Below are 18,397 nucleotides of genomic sequence, written 5' to 3' on the forward strand. Positions count from 1 at the left end.
TTGAATGGCATCGGGGAGAGGCTACAACCGTGTCTCACTCCCTTCCCAATCACTGCTTCCCTTTCATGTCCCTCGACTCTTATAACTGCCATCTGGTTTCTGTACAAGTTGTAAATAGCCTTTCGCTCCCTGTATTTTACCCCTGCCACCTTCAGAATTTGAAAGAGAGTATTCCAGTCAACATTGTCAAAAGCTTTCTCTAAGTCTACAAATGCTAGAAACGTAGGTTTGCCTTTCCTTAATCTATCTTCTATAATAAGTCGCAGGGTCAGTATCGCCTCACGTTTTTCAATATTTCTACGGAATCCAAACTGATCTTCCCCAAGGTCGGCTTCTACCAGTTTTTCCATTCCTCTGTAAAGAATTTGTGTTAGAATTGTGCAGTATCATATCTCCCATTTCATCTTCATCTGCATGCTCTTCCATTTCCATAATATTGTCCTCAAGTACATCGCCCTTGTATAGACCCTCTGTATACTCCTTCCACCTTTCTTAGGTAATATTATGTAAAATACGTGAAATGCAACAGCCATCTATAGTGGACTGATACACGGAGCACAGTAACAGAAAACAGCACTCACACTAGCTTTTTTTCTTTTTGCAGATATAATTACACACATTCACACACATAACCACATAGACCCTCCTTCGGCCAAGGCAGTACTCAGACGGTCTTGCCATGGGCGCGGGAGTGTGTTTTGGTGTCTGTGTGTGGGAATATGTTTACTTTTGCTGGAAAAAGAGCTAGTGCTTAAAAAGTAGTGTGAATGCTATTTTCTGTTATGTGTTACTACTCTCCACACATTGATTTGCTATAAGTCAGTCACATCGTGATAGGATTTCAAAGTGGTGGAAAGATTGGCAGCTTGCTTTACATGTTCAAAAATGTAAAATTGTGCATTTCAGAAAACGAAAAAGCATCCTATGAATACAATGTCAGTGAATCGCTGTTGGAATTGGCCAACTCATACAAATACCTGGGTGTAACACTTTGTAGGGATATCAAATGGAATGATCGCATAGACTCAATTGGGGTAAAACAGGTGGTAGTCATCAGTTTCTGGGTAGAATACTGGGGAAGTGCAATCAGTTGACAAAGGAGATTGCTTACAAATCATACGAGAGACCGGTTCTAGAATATTGCTAAAGTGTGAGAGACTCATACCTGTTGGGACTAAATGAGGATATTGAATGTATGCAAAGAAGGGCAGCATGAGTAGCCACAGGCTTGTTTGATCCATGGTTGTGTCTCACAGAAATGCTGAAGGAACTTAACTGAAAGACTTAAAAGATAGACATAAACATCTAGTTTACTACTGACGGAGTCTCAAGAACCATCTTTAAATGATGACTATAGGAGTATATTACAACCCCCCATACCTCACTCACACAGGGATCGTGAGGATAAGATTTGAATAATTACTGCATGTGGAGAGGCATTCAATCGATCATTCTTGCTGTGCTCCATACATAAATGGTATACGAAGAATTCTAATAACTGGTACAATGGACCATACCTCTGCCATGCACCTCACAGTGGTTTGCAGAGTGTAGGTGTAGAGGTGAGTGGTTGCCTTTCCCTTATTTTACATATTGCCCCATCCAGGAATTTCCATAATTATTATCTTGAATGTAAGATTTTATCGCCTGGCCTCTGGCCAGCATAAAAAGTTATTCATGTGCAGTTTCGGCAGCTCTCGAAGCACAGCGAGAATTTATAACCTTGTTTTATGTTTGAGCAGTTGATCTTTAATGGTCATGAGTGAGAGAGCTTGTACCACCATTATAAGAGGCACTTATTTCTGACTTTATGGCTTGAAAGTAGATCTCCAAAGGTCATAACAGAGAGCTATTGTACCCATTTAGAGGGATTTATTTCTCTTTTTCATAGTCAGTCTTCAATTGCCAGAACAAAGCATACATATGTTAACTATTATAAGTACCATTTGGTAATAAAAACGGTGTGTTCCTTTCTTCCAATAGACGCCTTACAGCTAATGTTGTCTTAAGGCACCAAGCCATCTTCTTAAAGAACACGTGTTAGTGATAATTTTTCAAAGCCTCCGTTTTCTCATTTGTGAATATGACAACACCATTTTTGAGGAAGGGAGGTTAAATATATCAATACTCTGTCAACATCAAGGCTTTCAGAGATGCAGCACCAACTCACAAGTTTGGAAAAGAATGAGGGAGAAATTTGGCCGCTTACTTGTCGAAGAACCCTTCCCAGCACTTGTGTTGTGTTATTTTAGGGAACCACTGGTAAACTTAAATCACACTGACTCTAAAAGCTATCTACCCAAAGTCTTTTCATCTCTGCATAACTACTGCAACCTTCATCCGGTGGTACCCTGGTTACCCTCTGAAGCTCCAACCCCCCACCCACCCTCCGTTCTTTACTTTGCCATTCTGTCTAGTCTTTGATGCCTAAGGATATGTCCTATAACCTAACTCTTCTTTTAGTGAAATAGTGCCACAGACCTTTCTCCTCCTGTACTTCAATCAGTACTTCTTAATTACCTGTTTTACCCACGTACTCTGGATTCTTCTGTGCCACCAAATTTCAAAATCTCATATTCTTTTCTCGTCTGTACTGCTTAACATCCATATTTCACTTCTGTAACGGACAACGCCCTCTGATACTTTCAGAAAGGACTTCCTAACACATGTATATTAGTTTACAAAATATTATCCTTTTTCATGAACTCTTTTTAAACCATTTGGCAGTCTGCATTTTTATTGAGCATGTTATTTTAAATTGCAGGCAACTGCAGCCAAACTTCCACATTTTGAAAGAAATAATCTGCACTGGCTATAGAATACTATTATTAAAAGTCACGGCCGGTTTCGCACTACTAGAAGACGCATCCTCATAGCTAACTTCCTTAGAGCTAATAACCTTCATTCACATCATGTTGTAAACAAATAGTGCACTAAAAGCTGTAGTCTTTATTTAAAACGATGGGGATAACAGAACCCTGCCACAAACAGGAAGGTGGTTTAGCGGCAGAAAGCAAGTCAGTATGACTGCTATGCAGTGGGAAAGGTGTTTTTCTTCTTGCACTATGTCAATAATGTGTTGATAACTTGAGAATTTGGGTCTGATGGGAGATATGCTAGGGTAGCCCAAGCAGTTGGTGAGGTAACGGGCGAGTTGTGGCGCTCTGGAAATATTTTAAGTTCAGAGTTGGCGACCACTGCTCGGGCCACTTGGCAAGCTGCGGCTCATTAACAACCGCGTGATGCCACAAAATGGCTGGACCATGGGGTCCAGCCGACAGTGTGGCTGAAATTAATAGTAGTCAGATACCTCAAAAGGAAACATGCACGTTACCATTATTTGCACAACTATTCTGATGGTGTAATCAGATTTTCAATATCTTTATTAGTTTAAAGTTTAGTATCTGACGATAAATTATACAAGTAACACCCAGCAACGAATTTCCAAAATCTAAACGGTTCATCTGATTTTGTTGATCGGCATGTCTTTAGAGAGCTATTAGTGTAAACCTAAATTGGTATAAATTACAGGCATGTAACTTGAATAGTACACGAGTTGTTGGAGGTCAAAGTGGCCGATTACTATTGATTGCATGAGGCCATTAGTACTGCACAGTTACACGAAAAAACGGTAGCAGCATGCTTATAAATATATTTGTTCATCTGTGTATTTATTTATACCTGATATATACTATTCATGAAGAAATTGGTCAATTATTTACTGTGTTTTAGAAAGCACAGAGACATTAGGCTACTGGCTCACCTCATTTCTGTTCCTTTGATATATGTTTATTTAATTTGTTTACGTATTTAGTAATGTGTGTTAGAGCGTGTTTATGGTCCAGCCGTAGGAATATTTATTTAATTTCAAGTTATTGAAATGTAAATCCAGTATTTTGAATGTGTTTCATTATGTTCATGAGTGTGTGTTGGCTTGGAGACATGGCAGGAACGCTCTAGCCAATAACAGCGATTGTTTCGAGAGGGGACAGGAGAGTCCTGGACAGTAGGGTGCGATGGATGCACGATTGGGAAAGATGTGGAGAGTGGAGCAGTTTGTGCCTGTTCGCGAGAGATGGAAATACTTTGGAGTGCCTACTTGTGCACTTGTGAGATCTCCGTGGTTTCTGCAGTGAAGACGTAGTACGCATTTAGAAGTGAATATCTCGTGAGCTATGTTGTTCATAACTAATTGTGTGAAGTAGGAATCTATTGTTTCCCTGTTATTCAACTTATTGTTTATTTAATTGCTGGACCATCGACACCAATAAGTGTTGTACAGTAATAAAGGGCATTCTTAAAAGTACTTCTGCTATCGTACCCTTCATTTGAAGTCGTTAAAATAGTACCTCCAGAATTTACTTAATTGCAATCTTTCATTTATGAATTTCTATATAACATTCAAAATTCTCAGTTGCCAAGTGATAGGAACCTTCGACCATTCGATTCATGTGCATATTCATATTGTAGACTCAGCAGTATTTGCCTTGTAATACGGCAACTACATATCCCAGTCCCTAGACAACGAAACCAGCCAAAACTTCTAATATTTCAACACTGAGTCAGAGGGTAGATAGTTCAGGGCCACTCATTTAATTTTATTAATTGAAAGCCCCCAAGCTGTAATGACCACTGTGACCAAATGGTTTAGTGGTCAGGCCATCTGCCTAGTGAGCAGGTGACTTGGGTTCGAATCCCAAACCGGCACAAATTTTTGACTGCCCCCATTGATGTAAATCAGTGTCATTAATTCTGCAATGTGTCTTTTGTAGTCACTGTTCAATCTGTTCAGTTGATCTTCCAAGTCGTTTGCTGTCTCCGACAGAAGAAATTACACTAAAGTTTGTTGTTGATTTTTTTTTTTCTTCTACCTCAACAATTCCTTTGCCAGATTTTCCCTGTGATTCTGTTGCTGTTAGGTCAGTGTGCAGATTGAATTGTATGGAGTATAGGCTACAACCCTGTCTCTCTCACTTCTCAATTAATGAATTCCTTTCATGTCCAAATGTAATCTCTCCCTCAAATTGCTGCCTATCATACTAGCAGTTTACACCATTCATGGCCAGCAGCTGTTGGGCATTGTAACACTACTCTACCCACACAGCAAATATTATTATGCCCAATGACTTATTGATAGACTTGGTTAAAAGTTTTGTTTCAGATGTCTTTTCTCTTCGCAGGGTATCAAACGCCTGTACCCGCAGCACTTTGATCGCCGACGAGAACTGAGAAAGTTGAACCATTCACTTCTTGTCAATTTTCTGGACCTTCTCGATTTGCTCGTCCAGTGTCCAGAGTCTCCTCGCAGAGCGGAGAAGGTTGAAGATTTAAGTCTACTCTTTATTCACATTCATCACTTGCTAAATGAATTCAGACCTCATCAGGCACGAGAGACGCTTAGAGTAATGATGGAACTGCAGCGTCGGCAACGGATTGAAACAGCTCAACGGTTTCAAAAACATCTGGAGAAGGTGTGCATACATTAATAGAGTTTACCTGAGTGTGTTAGGAAACAAGATTAAGAAATAATCTCCAAATCTTTTCCAGGTGATGGAGATACTACAGCAGGCGTTACAAATGCTTCCTGATAACAGTGAAACAGACTCAAAATTGCTGGTGCCCACTGAGCTGTTTGAGAATATGGACACTTCAAACAAGGAAGATTCTGACAAAGAATCATGCAATCCTCTTGACAGACTCATGTGTGAGATAGTAGATTCTATGTGAAGTCTTTGAAGTCATTTCAGTGCTCAGATCAATGGATGTTCAGGCTAAGTTATATTGTTCAGTTTAAGATAAGACAAAACACTCTTGTGGAACAGGATGGATACAATGCAAGTAAATGTAACATATCAATATAAAACTTTTATTCACAATTGTGTACATAAATCATTTGAGTTACAGTAAGGTTGTATGAACATTGTTTTTCTATGAAAAAAAATTATGTGTTAGGTATGGGTTGACTCACCTTATAAACAATATGGCAGTCCTCAGAAATGCTAAGAAAGAAAATCATAATTTAACATATGATAACATATACGGGGATGCCATAGGGACAACAGTGCCTTGCTATATCAATAAAGAAAGATATTAATTGCATTTCATTTCACTGGTAATGTACAATATTTTTATGTGCTATGCAAGCACACTTATTTCCACTGAAGCTGCTTCCACATCTAGCTTTTTGTATATCTGCAGTATCCATAGTAGTTTTGGCAAATCTGGAAAGGAAAAACTACACATATTTAAATAATATAGTAGATGTGTGTAACAATCCAGGTAAATTGGGTAGGAACAGAACATGTAAACAGCTGAAAGAAAGACAAGTAGTTATGTTCTGGACCAGCTACATGAAAAAGATGTGAATTAATTATAACTTAAAGAGAAATATGCAACACACAATACTCCAACAAATGTTAACAGTGAGTAACATTATTAATATATCCCTAAATGTAGATTCCTTTCAGTCCACTCTTACTCAATCCCATATTTTAGATACATGTTTAATACAAGAGCATACAGAATAAAATTTTTGAACTCCAAAACTCTCATGTTAAATGCTTTAGTATCCCAACTCTGTTTTTGGTATGCCTGAAAAATATTCCAAGGACCTCTGTGGAGATTATTTGTTACCTTTCGCACCTGATGTTAATAGAGAAATGAATAAAAGCTCACAATTAAAACATGCAGTATTGTGCATTGCAGGTTATCCTAACAAATATAATAAAATTGACAGCATGAAAACCACATTATTAAACAAGATTTTTTTTTTTTTTGTCAGGATACAGAAATTCTTCATATGCTATATCCAACATAGATATCATACCCTAGCCACTGCAACAAATACTAACTTCAAAGAGGGGAAAAGATGCAATTTACTTTTTATAATAAAAAATGGAAGAATGATTATTAAAGAAACAATACTGCACTTTTTCTTGCTTGCATAACTACTTTACAGGAAAAACACGTTGATATAAAACACGGATAACTGAAGTCTCCCCATGATTGTAGATTTCTGCAGTCAGGAGTGTCACATTAGACAGTTTCTATAGACAGGAATTTAGTCAAACAGCGTGACCAGAATAATTTGGATTTGACTCTTCAAGCTTTCGTGGGAGATATGTTCTATATATGGTTCCTTGGTGTACTACGGGATCACATTTTATGCATCAGACTACACTTCCTCGACGCAACTGATCGATGTGTTCAGGTAATAACTGCTGGTTACAGCTGATAAGTGTTGCTATTTGCCAGCAACAGACACCACCTGACTATGTCAAGCAGTTGCCTTGAGAAAATACTGACAGATTCACAAAACATGTTCCAGTGGCAGACCCGAGAATCATACGTTGATAATTATACTCTGGGTTTTTGCACACTTGAAATCCCTAAAGTGCAGAACATAATTTCAATGCAAATTACAAAAATGTTTCTTCATAGATCATAAGTTTCTAGCTACAGTAGAACATGGAAACCCATACACTCATGTCTACAAGAAGGAAAAGAGCATCAACTGCATTTGGGCATAGCACATCTGGGTCCTTCAGTAGCCTAAAGAACGATCACTGACTGCTTTAGAACAATGTAAGTTTTGGGGTGGGTAATCACTTTAGTGCCTCAACTGAGAAACCCTGCACAGAATTATTTCTAGCACAGAGACCACATCCTTCAGTCATATGCAGTATGAGAGATAGGAAGACTTGTTTCTGGAGCCATGACCTTTGGAATAAATAGCTCTTGCTATTATTACAATTCAGTAATGCTCCTACACAAGTACAAGACGACAAATGAACAGAACAAAACACAACAAGCCACCCACACCCGGTGGAAGACACTACAACAATACACACTGCCAACAGCTTGTTTTGATTGCTGCATTTCATTCTCACATATTTATGTTTATCTCTTTTCCTACTATTTACTAAATACATTTTTACATTTGAACTTTGTCCGTTCTTGGTGCAATTGCTCATATGTGCAACATCCATTTTAGTACACTTCCCCATCTTTCTATGCAAAGGGTGAAAATTAGAAACTGAGAATGGATACAACAAGAAACTGCATATGACAAAATGCTTCTATTTAAGTGATTGCTCACACTTAGGAGAGGAGGAAAATAAACACCAAAACACTAACATCAAATAAACTTGACAATATAAAACAGAACTGAGAATATATGCAGCAAATACCAGCTTGGTATTTCTTGTGCTAATCAAGGGAAGTTTATATTTCCTTTGAAAGTTATGAGAAGGAAAATGTATAACTGTTTCATAAACTAAATACTAAAAGGGGGGGTGATGGTGGGGGGGGGGGGGGGCAATGCACACGAACCATTGCATATAGTATTTATTCTGTAATTTCCAGTTGTCACTCTTGGTTTTTAATTCATTTTTGTCTCATAATACAGATATGATATGTGCACATGGTTGCATGCTGTTGTGCGTATCGTTCATGTGTACATGGAGTTTAGAAGCCCACTCATCATGTTATAAAATATAATCATTTTCCTTCTCTATTCAAAGGCATTAAAACACACACATAACCTTGTCACAGTCTTCTCCTTTTTCTTCACAGTTTGCTGAAATGACTGATTAGTTGAACAAATAAATAATTTTTTAGCCCGTAAGTTGTATTGCCACCCTGCAGAAAAAGATTGCCAGTCTGCACCTTCCTGTAACAGAACTTTTTATTATTCGCCAGATGTATCTCAATGCTGCACACCACATCAGCTGGGGCACAAGTCAGTTTTCAGGAACTGAAAAATAATGTTGATGGTAATGTGAGTAATATTCTAAAATAAGTAAAATTGCACGAATTTCAGAAAAGTGTTTAAGGGTTTCTCTCTCTCTCTCTCTCTCTCTCTCCTCTCTCTCTCTCTCTCTCTCTCTCTCTCTCACACACACACACACACACACACACACACAATCACCGCCATTTAATGGGTACAAAGCAAGCACGCACGCACGCGCACACACACAATCATCATCATCATCATCATCCCCCCTCATTTAATGGGTCCTAAGCCGACACAAAGCACACATTCTGCAACAACACTTTGGTTCCAAAACTGCAACAATTAATAATCAATGTGTTGCTTTTTGTGAGCTTAGACATTCAAAGGTCATTCACATATAGCTCTGTTAATCACTGCATTATTCAGTCATCAACATTACTACTACCACCATCATCAATTTGCATACAACATAGGCCAAGTGACCACAATGACAACATACAGAACTTCCAGTTTCTATACAAATAAGGTGCATTGCAAGGGCGCAGCTACATCATTCTTTTGTTCACAATTCATAACAATATGCACGAATGCGCCGGAGCAGTCTTTGTATTAACAGTTTACATTTCCTTACAGCTCTTTCAATCAACGTGGTAACATCAAAAAGGCTTACTCCTCTTAACAATATGAATGTGTAGACTTCTACTCATGATGATTCTACAAAAAGCAAGTAATGACACATTCAAAACTCCAAATACATATCTGACTGGCACTGCACACAAACAGATCAGTACACAATTTCAAATGAATATCCAAAAATCATTATAAGGAGCTAGAAGCTCAATGTTAGATGTAATACAATGACCAATTTCATTGGGAAGCTGCAACCTTCCTCACTTAAGTTACAGTGCTACTACATATAAAGATGGTGACCGAGATAACACACATCTTACATGATTTTTTATGATCAGCCAATAACTGACTATTGTCTCAACAGACAATGCACAGAAAAAAAAGAGTAAATTATAAGAATTTAGTGTATTAATCTTTGGGAGCACAAGTATCTTCAATTTTTTAAAAAAAGACAATGATCATAACTGAGTAGTTATACAACCTACTAATATGGCTATAACTTTTCTTAAACAGAAACAAAAAGCCAACTGTGTGCTGATATGATTTCTCTTTGCATCTGAGTTACTCTAAATTTCACAATTGTTATTTGGACAAGATTACATACAATACAAGACTACAATAATGAATTTTTGTGCAACAAAACTGCAAAGCCACTTCATGTAGGTCAGTTCTGGATTAAATGGCGAAGGACAAGACCTGGTTTTACGTAAGTTCTCCCAAATGACTGAAGCTAGAAGTCGGTGGCACTTAAATTTCTGTTCTATCCCAGGTCACCGACGTATGTCACACGAGTTTCTTGAGACGATCTTTTACAGCTTCTTGCAGTTTGTCTTGCTCTTCCAGAAGAGTTAATATCTTCAATGGTTTTCTTATAACTTACCAGTTATCTCTAGAATGCAAACTAAAGTTTTGAACTGATAATTTTTTTCGGCTCAAAATAAAGCTACAGAGTAAAAGTCCCACGATTTACTGCAGCACATCAGAACCTCTTCTTAAGTCTGTTCCAGAACATACGTCTTCAGTCTATTCAGCCAAACAGTTTCCTGGTTGCTACCATCTCTTCACAATTAAGCAGAACACGAGACGATTTAACACAGAAAGCACATTGTACAGACTGCGATCCTAGAACCCACGTCGCCATCCACGATTTCCACGAAATCCTCCTCTACCTCTACCTCTACCGCGGCCTCTGGTAGGAGCTGAAAAAGAAGAGATTGTGTGTAAAAAAATACAGCTTCACATGGACAAAAATTATTTATTTTCTGGCCAAACTTTACGCAACCAGATGGCAACGGTTGTGAAGCAGCCACTGAAATCATTATGTTATGCTCAATAGTGTGCTCCACAACTGAATGATTGAGTCATCTCCTGGCCACAGTTTGGCAGTGGCCATTAATTTGTGTGGACAGTTGGTTGGTAGTCATGCTTACATACAATGCTTTGCAGAAATTGCAGAGAGGCTGGTGCATGATGTGACTGCTTTCACAGGTGGTCCTGCCTCTGACAGGATAAGGTAAACCTGTAACAGGACTGGAGCAGCATGTGCTGGATGGGTGTATCGGAAAGGTCTCACACCTGGTCTTCCACAGTAAGGGGCAGGGAGTGGGTGCGAGATAGGGATGGACAGGGATATATTGTAGGTTGGGTGCTCATAGGGGAAGTGTTGGTAGTATGTCCAGGCACAATGATAGTCGGAGCCTTGGTGAAGGAAGCAGTTCACAGGGATGAGACTGACTGATGACGGGGTGCTCCTTTGCTGCTGGTTCTTGCATGTGGAGGGCGACAGTGGGGACATGTGAGGAAATTGCACAGGAAAGCTATTTGATACTCTGTTTGTGGGATAATGTCTCTCTTTGAAGGCCTTAGTGAAACTTTGAGACCATCAGCAGACTGGGAAAGAGGATTTTTGTCACTGCAAATGTGCCAACAGGTGGCCAGACTTATATGGGTGTGATTTTTTGGTGTGGAATGGATGACAGCTATCCAAATCCAGGCATGTTTAATGGTTAGTGGGCTTGATATGCAGAGAAGTATGGATGGACCCATCAGAGTCGTGGAGGTTGACATTCAGGAAGGTGGCATGTTGGAGGGCCAGGTGAGGTGAATGGGAGTGCTGTTAAAGCTGTGCACAAATGAGGATAGGATGTCTTGGATCTGAGAACAGATCATGAATATGTCATCAATGAACCTGAACCAGACAAAGGGTTTTGGAAGACTAGGAAGAGGTTGGCTCTGAGCACTATGGGACTTAACTGCTGTGGTCATCAGTCCCCTAGAACTTATAACTACTTAAACCTAACTAACATAAGGACATCACACACATCCATGCCCGAGGCAGGATTCGAACCTGCAACCGTAGCGGTCGCGCGGTTCCAGACTGTAGCGCCTAGAACCGCTTGGCCACTTCGGCCGGCAAGACTAGGAAGAGTTCCTCCAGATGTCCCATGAACGGATTGGCAAAGGAGGGTGACGTGGATGCTCATGGCAGTGCTGTGGATTTATCTTTTCCCAAATGAGAAGTACAAGGAGACTTTAAAAAGTAAATTAAACATGTCATCCCACACAAAGGCCACTGTCCAACAAGAGTGGCACATTGTCAAAGATAGTACATGTTCTGGGATTCCTACAGAGACAGTTTGGCTGCAGTACAGGTGAAAAATTCACCACAATGCGAGAGTGAAATGGTGTGGTGACTGGAAATGTACTCGAAAGTTGATGTATGCAGGACAGTACGGTTGTTGTGGGCAAAACGTCTAAAGCGCACATGGATTCTTCTGCTTGTACCACACCATAGTATGAAATACTTTGACTATGAACTTAAAACCAATGTTTTGGATGTATTACAACAGGCTTCCTCTGGGCACAATTCTTGGGTCATGTAGCCATTCAAGAACCACTGTGTGAGTGTCTTCACTGTTAGAAAATCTGCGAATCAGATCACCAATTGCCTGTGAATTATTGTCTGTAGCTGATGTCGATGCCCTTTCTTCTGGCTCAGCATCTCGATCAAAATTGGCGCTATTTCACTTAAGCTGGATATGACATTGCATTTGCTCTATATAATGCCAGAATTTCACTGTGAACCTGTGTTAAGTTTATAATCAAAATATTTTATCTTATGATCTGGTGCTGAAGAAGCTTGCACAGGATAGAGTAGCATGGAGAGCTGCATCAAACCAGTCTCTGGACTGAAGACCACAACAACAACATGATCTGGTACAACATACAGAAGAATTTTAATCATCATGACACTTGTTGTAGAAGCCTCCATACTCATGCACACAATTTCACCATGAAATTCTGGCATTATATGCAATAAATGCAGTGTCGCACCCCGCCTAGGTGAAATGGCGCCAATTTTGATCAAGACCACACAGACGTGTGACACGGAGTGGGAAGAAAGGCCATCAACACCAACTACAGACAGTAACGCACAGGCAATAGACAAACTGATTTGCATATTTTCTAATGAGGAGGACATTCACACAGTGGTTCAAGAAAGAGTCCATAATCCAAGAGCTAATTTTTGTCGTTGAAGATTTGAACAATCGGCAAAATGTTCTTAGTGTCCTAGCACTGTCAGTTGCTCTACGCAGATGACGTGCTTTGTTAGTGCTGCACATTTTGGTGATTTTGACTGAGAAACTGACACTTAGGTGTTCAACTTCGACATGCCAGTGTAGAAGCGTCACAAAATCAACTTTGTAAAAAATCTGTGCTATTCGGACATTTAGTTATATTTGAATTTCAGCTTTAGAATTTTCTATTGTGTGAGACCATGTGTGCCAGATTCATGTGCTGATCTGAAATTCTACAGTAAAAGGTATTTTATCGTTATCATCGTTTCTGCATAATCTTTTACTGATTGCATCAAAACTTGTTTGTATTGCAATACATTGTGGAATTTCGAACGTCTGCAAGTAGCATGATAAACTTTTACTGTTATTGTCAACTGCTGGCTTAAACTAATTTGTGCTATTTTAAAATTTTTGAGAACAGTAAGCCTATCTTCATTCAAAACAATCATTCTCTAATTTCCCTGTAGAATTTAGGTGAGAAATGGGTTATTTTTGAGAATTTTCGGACACTTACAAAACCATTTTTTGAAAATTTTTATAAACAAGAGTTGTGGAAAACCTACTTTTAGTAAAGCAGCATTTGTGACTCATGGTTACTCCCAAAGAAGAGATCACCCAAATTTTCAGTGTATATCAAATTTGTGATTTAGTAAACTGCAGATATTTAAATGAACATATTATGTTACATTTAGTTTTCCTTTACAAGAGGAGTAGGCTATATATTATCTAAATTTATTGTAAATTAATTCTATTTTTGAATTTGCCAGTGACTATAATTAACCTCAAAAAGTTTTAGGAAACTATTAATTTTTACCATAGGTTTTTCTGTTGCCTTAATATAAATCTCTTTTTGTGTATTTGCTTTAATTCTTATGGCAAATTAGTAATTTTTTTATCTCATCTGATAAAAAGATGGTCAGCAGGTTTAGTTTAAAGTTATTTGTTTACTGTCCTCAAAAGACTGCACCAGTCACAATGCAGCCTCACTGTGAATGCTGTTCTCAAATACCAGAAGAGTTAGTTGAAGTTTGTAAGTAGCTGTAAATTGTCCTGATTACTGTAAAATGATCAGCAGCTGCTGTGAGTCGTTATATTGGAAGAGCTCTCGAGAGTCGTGTACTTGTGGTACCAAAGGTACCTCAAGCACTATTCTCTTCCAGTGGATCCTGTCTCATCTGCAGGAAGTTGGGAATTTGTCAGTACTCAACTACTTGACTGGTACTGTGTGTCAAAGATAGATCTAGGCGTCCTTTACATGGTAGACTGGGACAAGGGAAGACTCAAGGTGTTATACCGATTCCCCTAACCAACAAGTTGGAGGCACTATTTTTCACTGAATCTGAGCCAGTTTGACTCACTTCACCTGTTTGGGGAAACTTGCTTTGTCCTGTGTCAAGAGAAGCAAACACAAATGAATAGGGATCTAGTCATTATTGGGCTGTTCAAATATATGGTGAATAATTGTACTCACCAGGGAAATGGCAACAGGGGACAGGAAGGCACACCAGATGTACTGTGTGTATGCTTGAGGGTCTCATTCAACATGTTAAACAGGCTATTCTGGGACCCACTGAGGGAATAGGGTGCAACCGTCTGCAGATTGTGGTGCACATTGGAGCACATGATGCCAGTCGGCCGGGCTCCGAGGTCACACTTGGGTCATTTCAGCGACTGGCAGAGAAGGCTGAGAAGACCAGCCTTGCATACAGTCTCAACAAAGCTCACAATTTGTAGCATTGTCCCAAGAACTGATCATGGGCCTCTGGTTCTGAGTCAAGAGGAAAAACTGAACCAGAGACTTCGAGGGTTCTGTAACAAGATAGACTACAACTTGACTGCTTGTGAGGTGCACACAAGGAATTTTTGGGTAGATGACTCTACATCCAGTCCAGGTAACAGTTGTAGGAGACCCAGAATTATAAGTGTTAAGATCAAAAAGAACACCCCTGTACATAAGAGTATCAAAATCCTAATGGTTAACTGCCAAAGCATTCACAACAAAGTGCCAGAGTTTGAAGCACTCTGAAAAGAAGTGAAGTCCACATAATACTAGATACAGAAAGTTGGCTGAAACCTGAAATCTATGGCAGTAGTAAGCTTTTTGAGTGTTTGTTGAAAGGTTACGCTAATGGGAAATTGAGGTGGTGCATTTCTCTCAGTAGACAAGAGACTCAAATACACTGAGATAGAAACTGAATGTGCATGTGAAATTGTTTGGGCAACTCAGTATTAGGGGTGGGCAGAAAAAAGTAACTGAATCCTTCTATTACCCACCAGACTTTAGAGAAATCCTCAGTTCCCCAATCATACTGAAATCATCAGTGGAGTCCTTTATCATCCAACAATCAACTGGGAAAATTACAGTTTTTGTGGTGGGGATTATAAGACATCCTGTGAATGTTACTAAATGCCTTTTCTGAAAACTACCTAGAACAGATACTTTGTAACTCTACGCATGATGGAAATATTAGATTAATGGCAACAAATACACCTGACCTCTTTCAGGATATCCACATCAAAACTGATATCGGCGACAATGACATGGCTATGGTAACAATCATTAACAAAGTACAAAGGCCTACTAAAACAAGTAGAAAGTTATTTCTGTTCAGTGAACTTTATAAAAAAGCAAGGAACTACAGCTCAAGTTTTTTAAATTGTGCACTGGACAGATATGTAACCAGCACAACAGGTCATGATGGAAAGGATCCTCCATGGTACACTGTCAAACAAAGAGTACTGCAGAATGAGTGTAAAAGCATTGGGGTGTCAAGAGAGCAATACATGAAGTCTTCAATAACTAATGTAGCAGTAAAATGATCTTTCTACAAAAACCGAAGAAATTCTGGTCATCTGTAAAGGCTGTTAATGGCATCTAAGTTAGTGCCCAGACACACAAATGAGACCGGGACTGAAGGCCAGCGAAGCATAAGCTTAATTGCTTAACTCCATTTTCAAATGTTTCTTCACAAGGGAAAACCCACTGAAAAGATGAGTGAAATCCATGTTAGGATCAGTAGTGTTGACAAACAGCTGAAATCATTAAAATGGAACAAAGATCCAGGGACCAATAGAATATCTATCAGATTCTAGATTACATTTGCAGCTGATTTAGTCCCTCTTCTAACTATAATCTACCATAGATCCATTAAACAAAAAACCATGGCCAAAAGTTGGAAGGAAGCGTAGGTCACATCCATTTACAAGAATAGTAATAGAAGTGATCCACAAACCTACTCTGGAATATCCGTTATGTCAATTTGTTGTAGAATCTTACACCATAATGTGAGCTCAAACCTAATGAATTTACCTCTAACAGAATTACCTTCTCCATGCCCACTAGCATGGATTCCAAAACATGTATAGTGTGAAAACTGACTTGCACTTTGCTCACAGGACATATTGAAAGCCTTGGGTCAAGCAGATAGATGCAGTATTTCTTGATTTCTGAAAAGCATTAGATTCATTATCACACCTACATTTATTTTCAAATGTACTATCATATGGAGTATCAATTGAAATTTGTGACTGGATTGAGAATTTTTTTGTACGGAGGACACAGCATGTTATCTCAGATGGAGATTCATCATCAGATGTAGAAGTAACTTCGGGTGTGCCCCACAGAAGAGTGTTAGGACCACTGCTGTTCATGTTGTATATTAATGACTGTGCAGACAACATTAATAGTAACCTCAGACTTTTTGCAGATAATGCAGTTATCTATAAGGAAATATGTCTGAAAGAAACTGCATTAATATTCTGTCAGATCTTGCGAAGACTTTGAAGTGGTGCAAAGACTGGCAACTTGCTTTAAATGTTCAGAAATGTAAAACTGTGCACTTAACGAAACAAAAAATGTAGTATGCTATGACTATTATGACAATAGTATCGATGAGTCATAGTTCGAATCGGCCAACTCCCTACAAATACCTGGGTGTAACATTTTGTAGAAATATGAAATGGAATGATCACATAGGCTCAGACGTGGGTATAGCAGGCAGTAGAATTTAGTTTGTTGGTAGAATACTGGGAAAATGTAGTAAGTCTGCAAAGACGATTGCTTACAAATCACCCATGTGATCTATACTGGAATAATGCTCAAGTGTGTGGGACACATACCAAATAGAACTAACAGAGAATATTCAACATATACACAGAAAGTCAGCATGAATGGTGATAGTTTGTTTTACCTGTGGGAGAGTGTCAGAGACTCTGAAGAAACTGAACTGACAGACTTTTGAAGATAGACTTGGTCTTGTCACTGATGATTACAATATGCTTCAAAAATAACAAAAGAAGAAAGGTAAGGAATTTTTGGTAAGTTTTTGAAAATGATACCTTTCAACTCTCAAAATGCCTACATATGTGGACTAACCAAATCAGAATCTCCTGCAACAAGCAGACCACAAACAGCATCTCAACATCTAAAGTCTTGAACAAGTACTATTTACATGTTTAGTTGTAAAAAGTATTTTCTGAAAAAAGTTTTCAGATTTCCAATGGCGGGATGACAAGACATACAAAAAAAAGTAAAGAAAAGAGAGGAAACTGATAGTGATTTAACGGATCATCACAAACCTTCCAATATAGCTCCAGAAAGTACAGTTACTCATACTCAAACCCACATTAAAAGTTTTTCATGTTATCAGTGATATTATTCTCGATCGGACAACCCTAACAGATATTATTTTAGTCCTGAATTGAATATCAGACTTGTGTACAATTTATATAAAGTATGTTGAAGATAACATAAAACCATTGTCAAAGGCTCTGTATATATACATTTTCAATCACAATTTCAATCTTAAGTTTTCATCCAGCAAGAAGAGATACATACCCAACATATGATAAATACCACATACAGGTATCAGTTGCTAAAGATGGGGGAAGGGGGAATTAAAAGTGTAACATTAATTACATTTAAGGAGAGCCAAATCTGATGAAATTCAATGGAAGTGTATAAGGAATTGTCAGAATCTACCACATTACATTTAAGGAGAGCCAAATCTGCATGAAATTCAATGGAAGTCTATAAGGAATTATCAGAATCTACCACATTACATTTAAGGAGAGCCAATTCTGCATGAAATTCAATGGAAGTGTATAAGGAATTATCAGAATCTACCCCCCATGAGCCATGGACCTTGCCGTTGGTGGGGAGGCTTGCATGCCTCAATGATACAGATAGCCGTACCGTAGGTGCAACTACAACGGAGGGGTATCTGTTGAGAGGCCAGACAAACTTGTGGTTCCTGAACAGGGGCAGCAGCCTTTTCAGTAGTTGCAGGGGCAACAGTCTGGATGATTGACTGACCTGGCCTTTTAACACTAACCAAAACGGCCTTGCTGTGCCGGTACTGCGAATGGCTGAAAGCAAGGGGAAACTACAGCCGTACTTTTTCTACATCTACATCTACATTTATACTCCACAAGCCACCCAACGTGGTGTGGCAGA

General features: G+C 38.9%; 2 protein-coding genes across 2 annotated transcripts in view; one reads left to right on the top strand and one right to left on the bottom strand.

Annotated features, from left to right (window-relative positions):
* Positions 1 to 6,099, top strand: part of LOC126412612 (mediator of RNA polymerase II transcription subunit 7) — a 34,141-nt gene extending 28,042 nt beyond the window's left edge. Inside the window, exons 3-4 of the mRNA XM_050082280.1 lie at positions 5,181 to 5,471; positions 5,548 to 6,099. Coding sequence (XP_049938237.1) covers positions 5,181 to 5,471; positions 5,548 to 5,727 — 471 coding nt within the window. The 3' untranslated portion in view covers positions 5,728 to 6,099. The remainder of the gene's footprint in view (positions 1 to 5,180; positions 5,472 to 5,547) is intronic.
* LOC126412611 (apoptosis inhibitor 5) overlaps positions 5,846 to 18,397 on the bottom strand; it is a 97,938-nt gene continuing 85,386 nt past the window's right edge. Inside the window, exon 10 of the mRNA XM_050082279.1 lies at positions 5,846 to 10,563. Coding sequence (XP_049938236.1) covers positions 10,487 to 10,563 — 77 coding nt within the window. The 3' untranslated portion in view covers positions 5,846 to 10,486. The remainder of the gene's footprint in view (positions 10,564 to 18,397) is intronic.

This window comes from Schistocerca serialis, chromosome 7 (genome assembly GCF_023864345.2).
Source record: "Schistocerca serialis cubense isolate TAMUIC-IGC-003099 chromosome 7, iqSchSeri2.2, whole genome shotgun sequence".
In the NCBI taxonomy this organism is placed as follows: Eukaryota; Metazoa; Arthropoda; class Insecta; order Orthoptera; family Acrididae; genus Schistocerca; species Schistocerca serialis.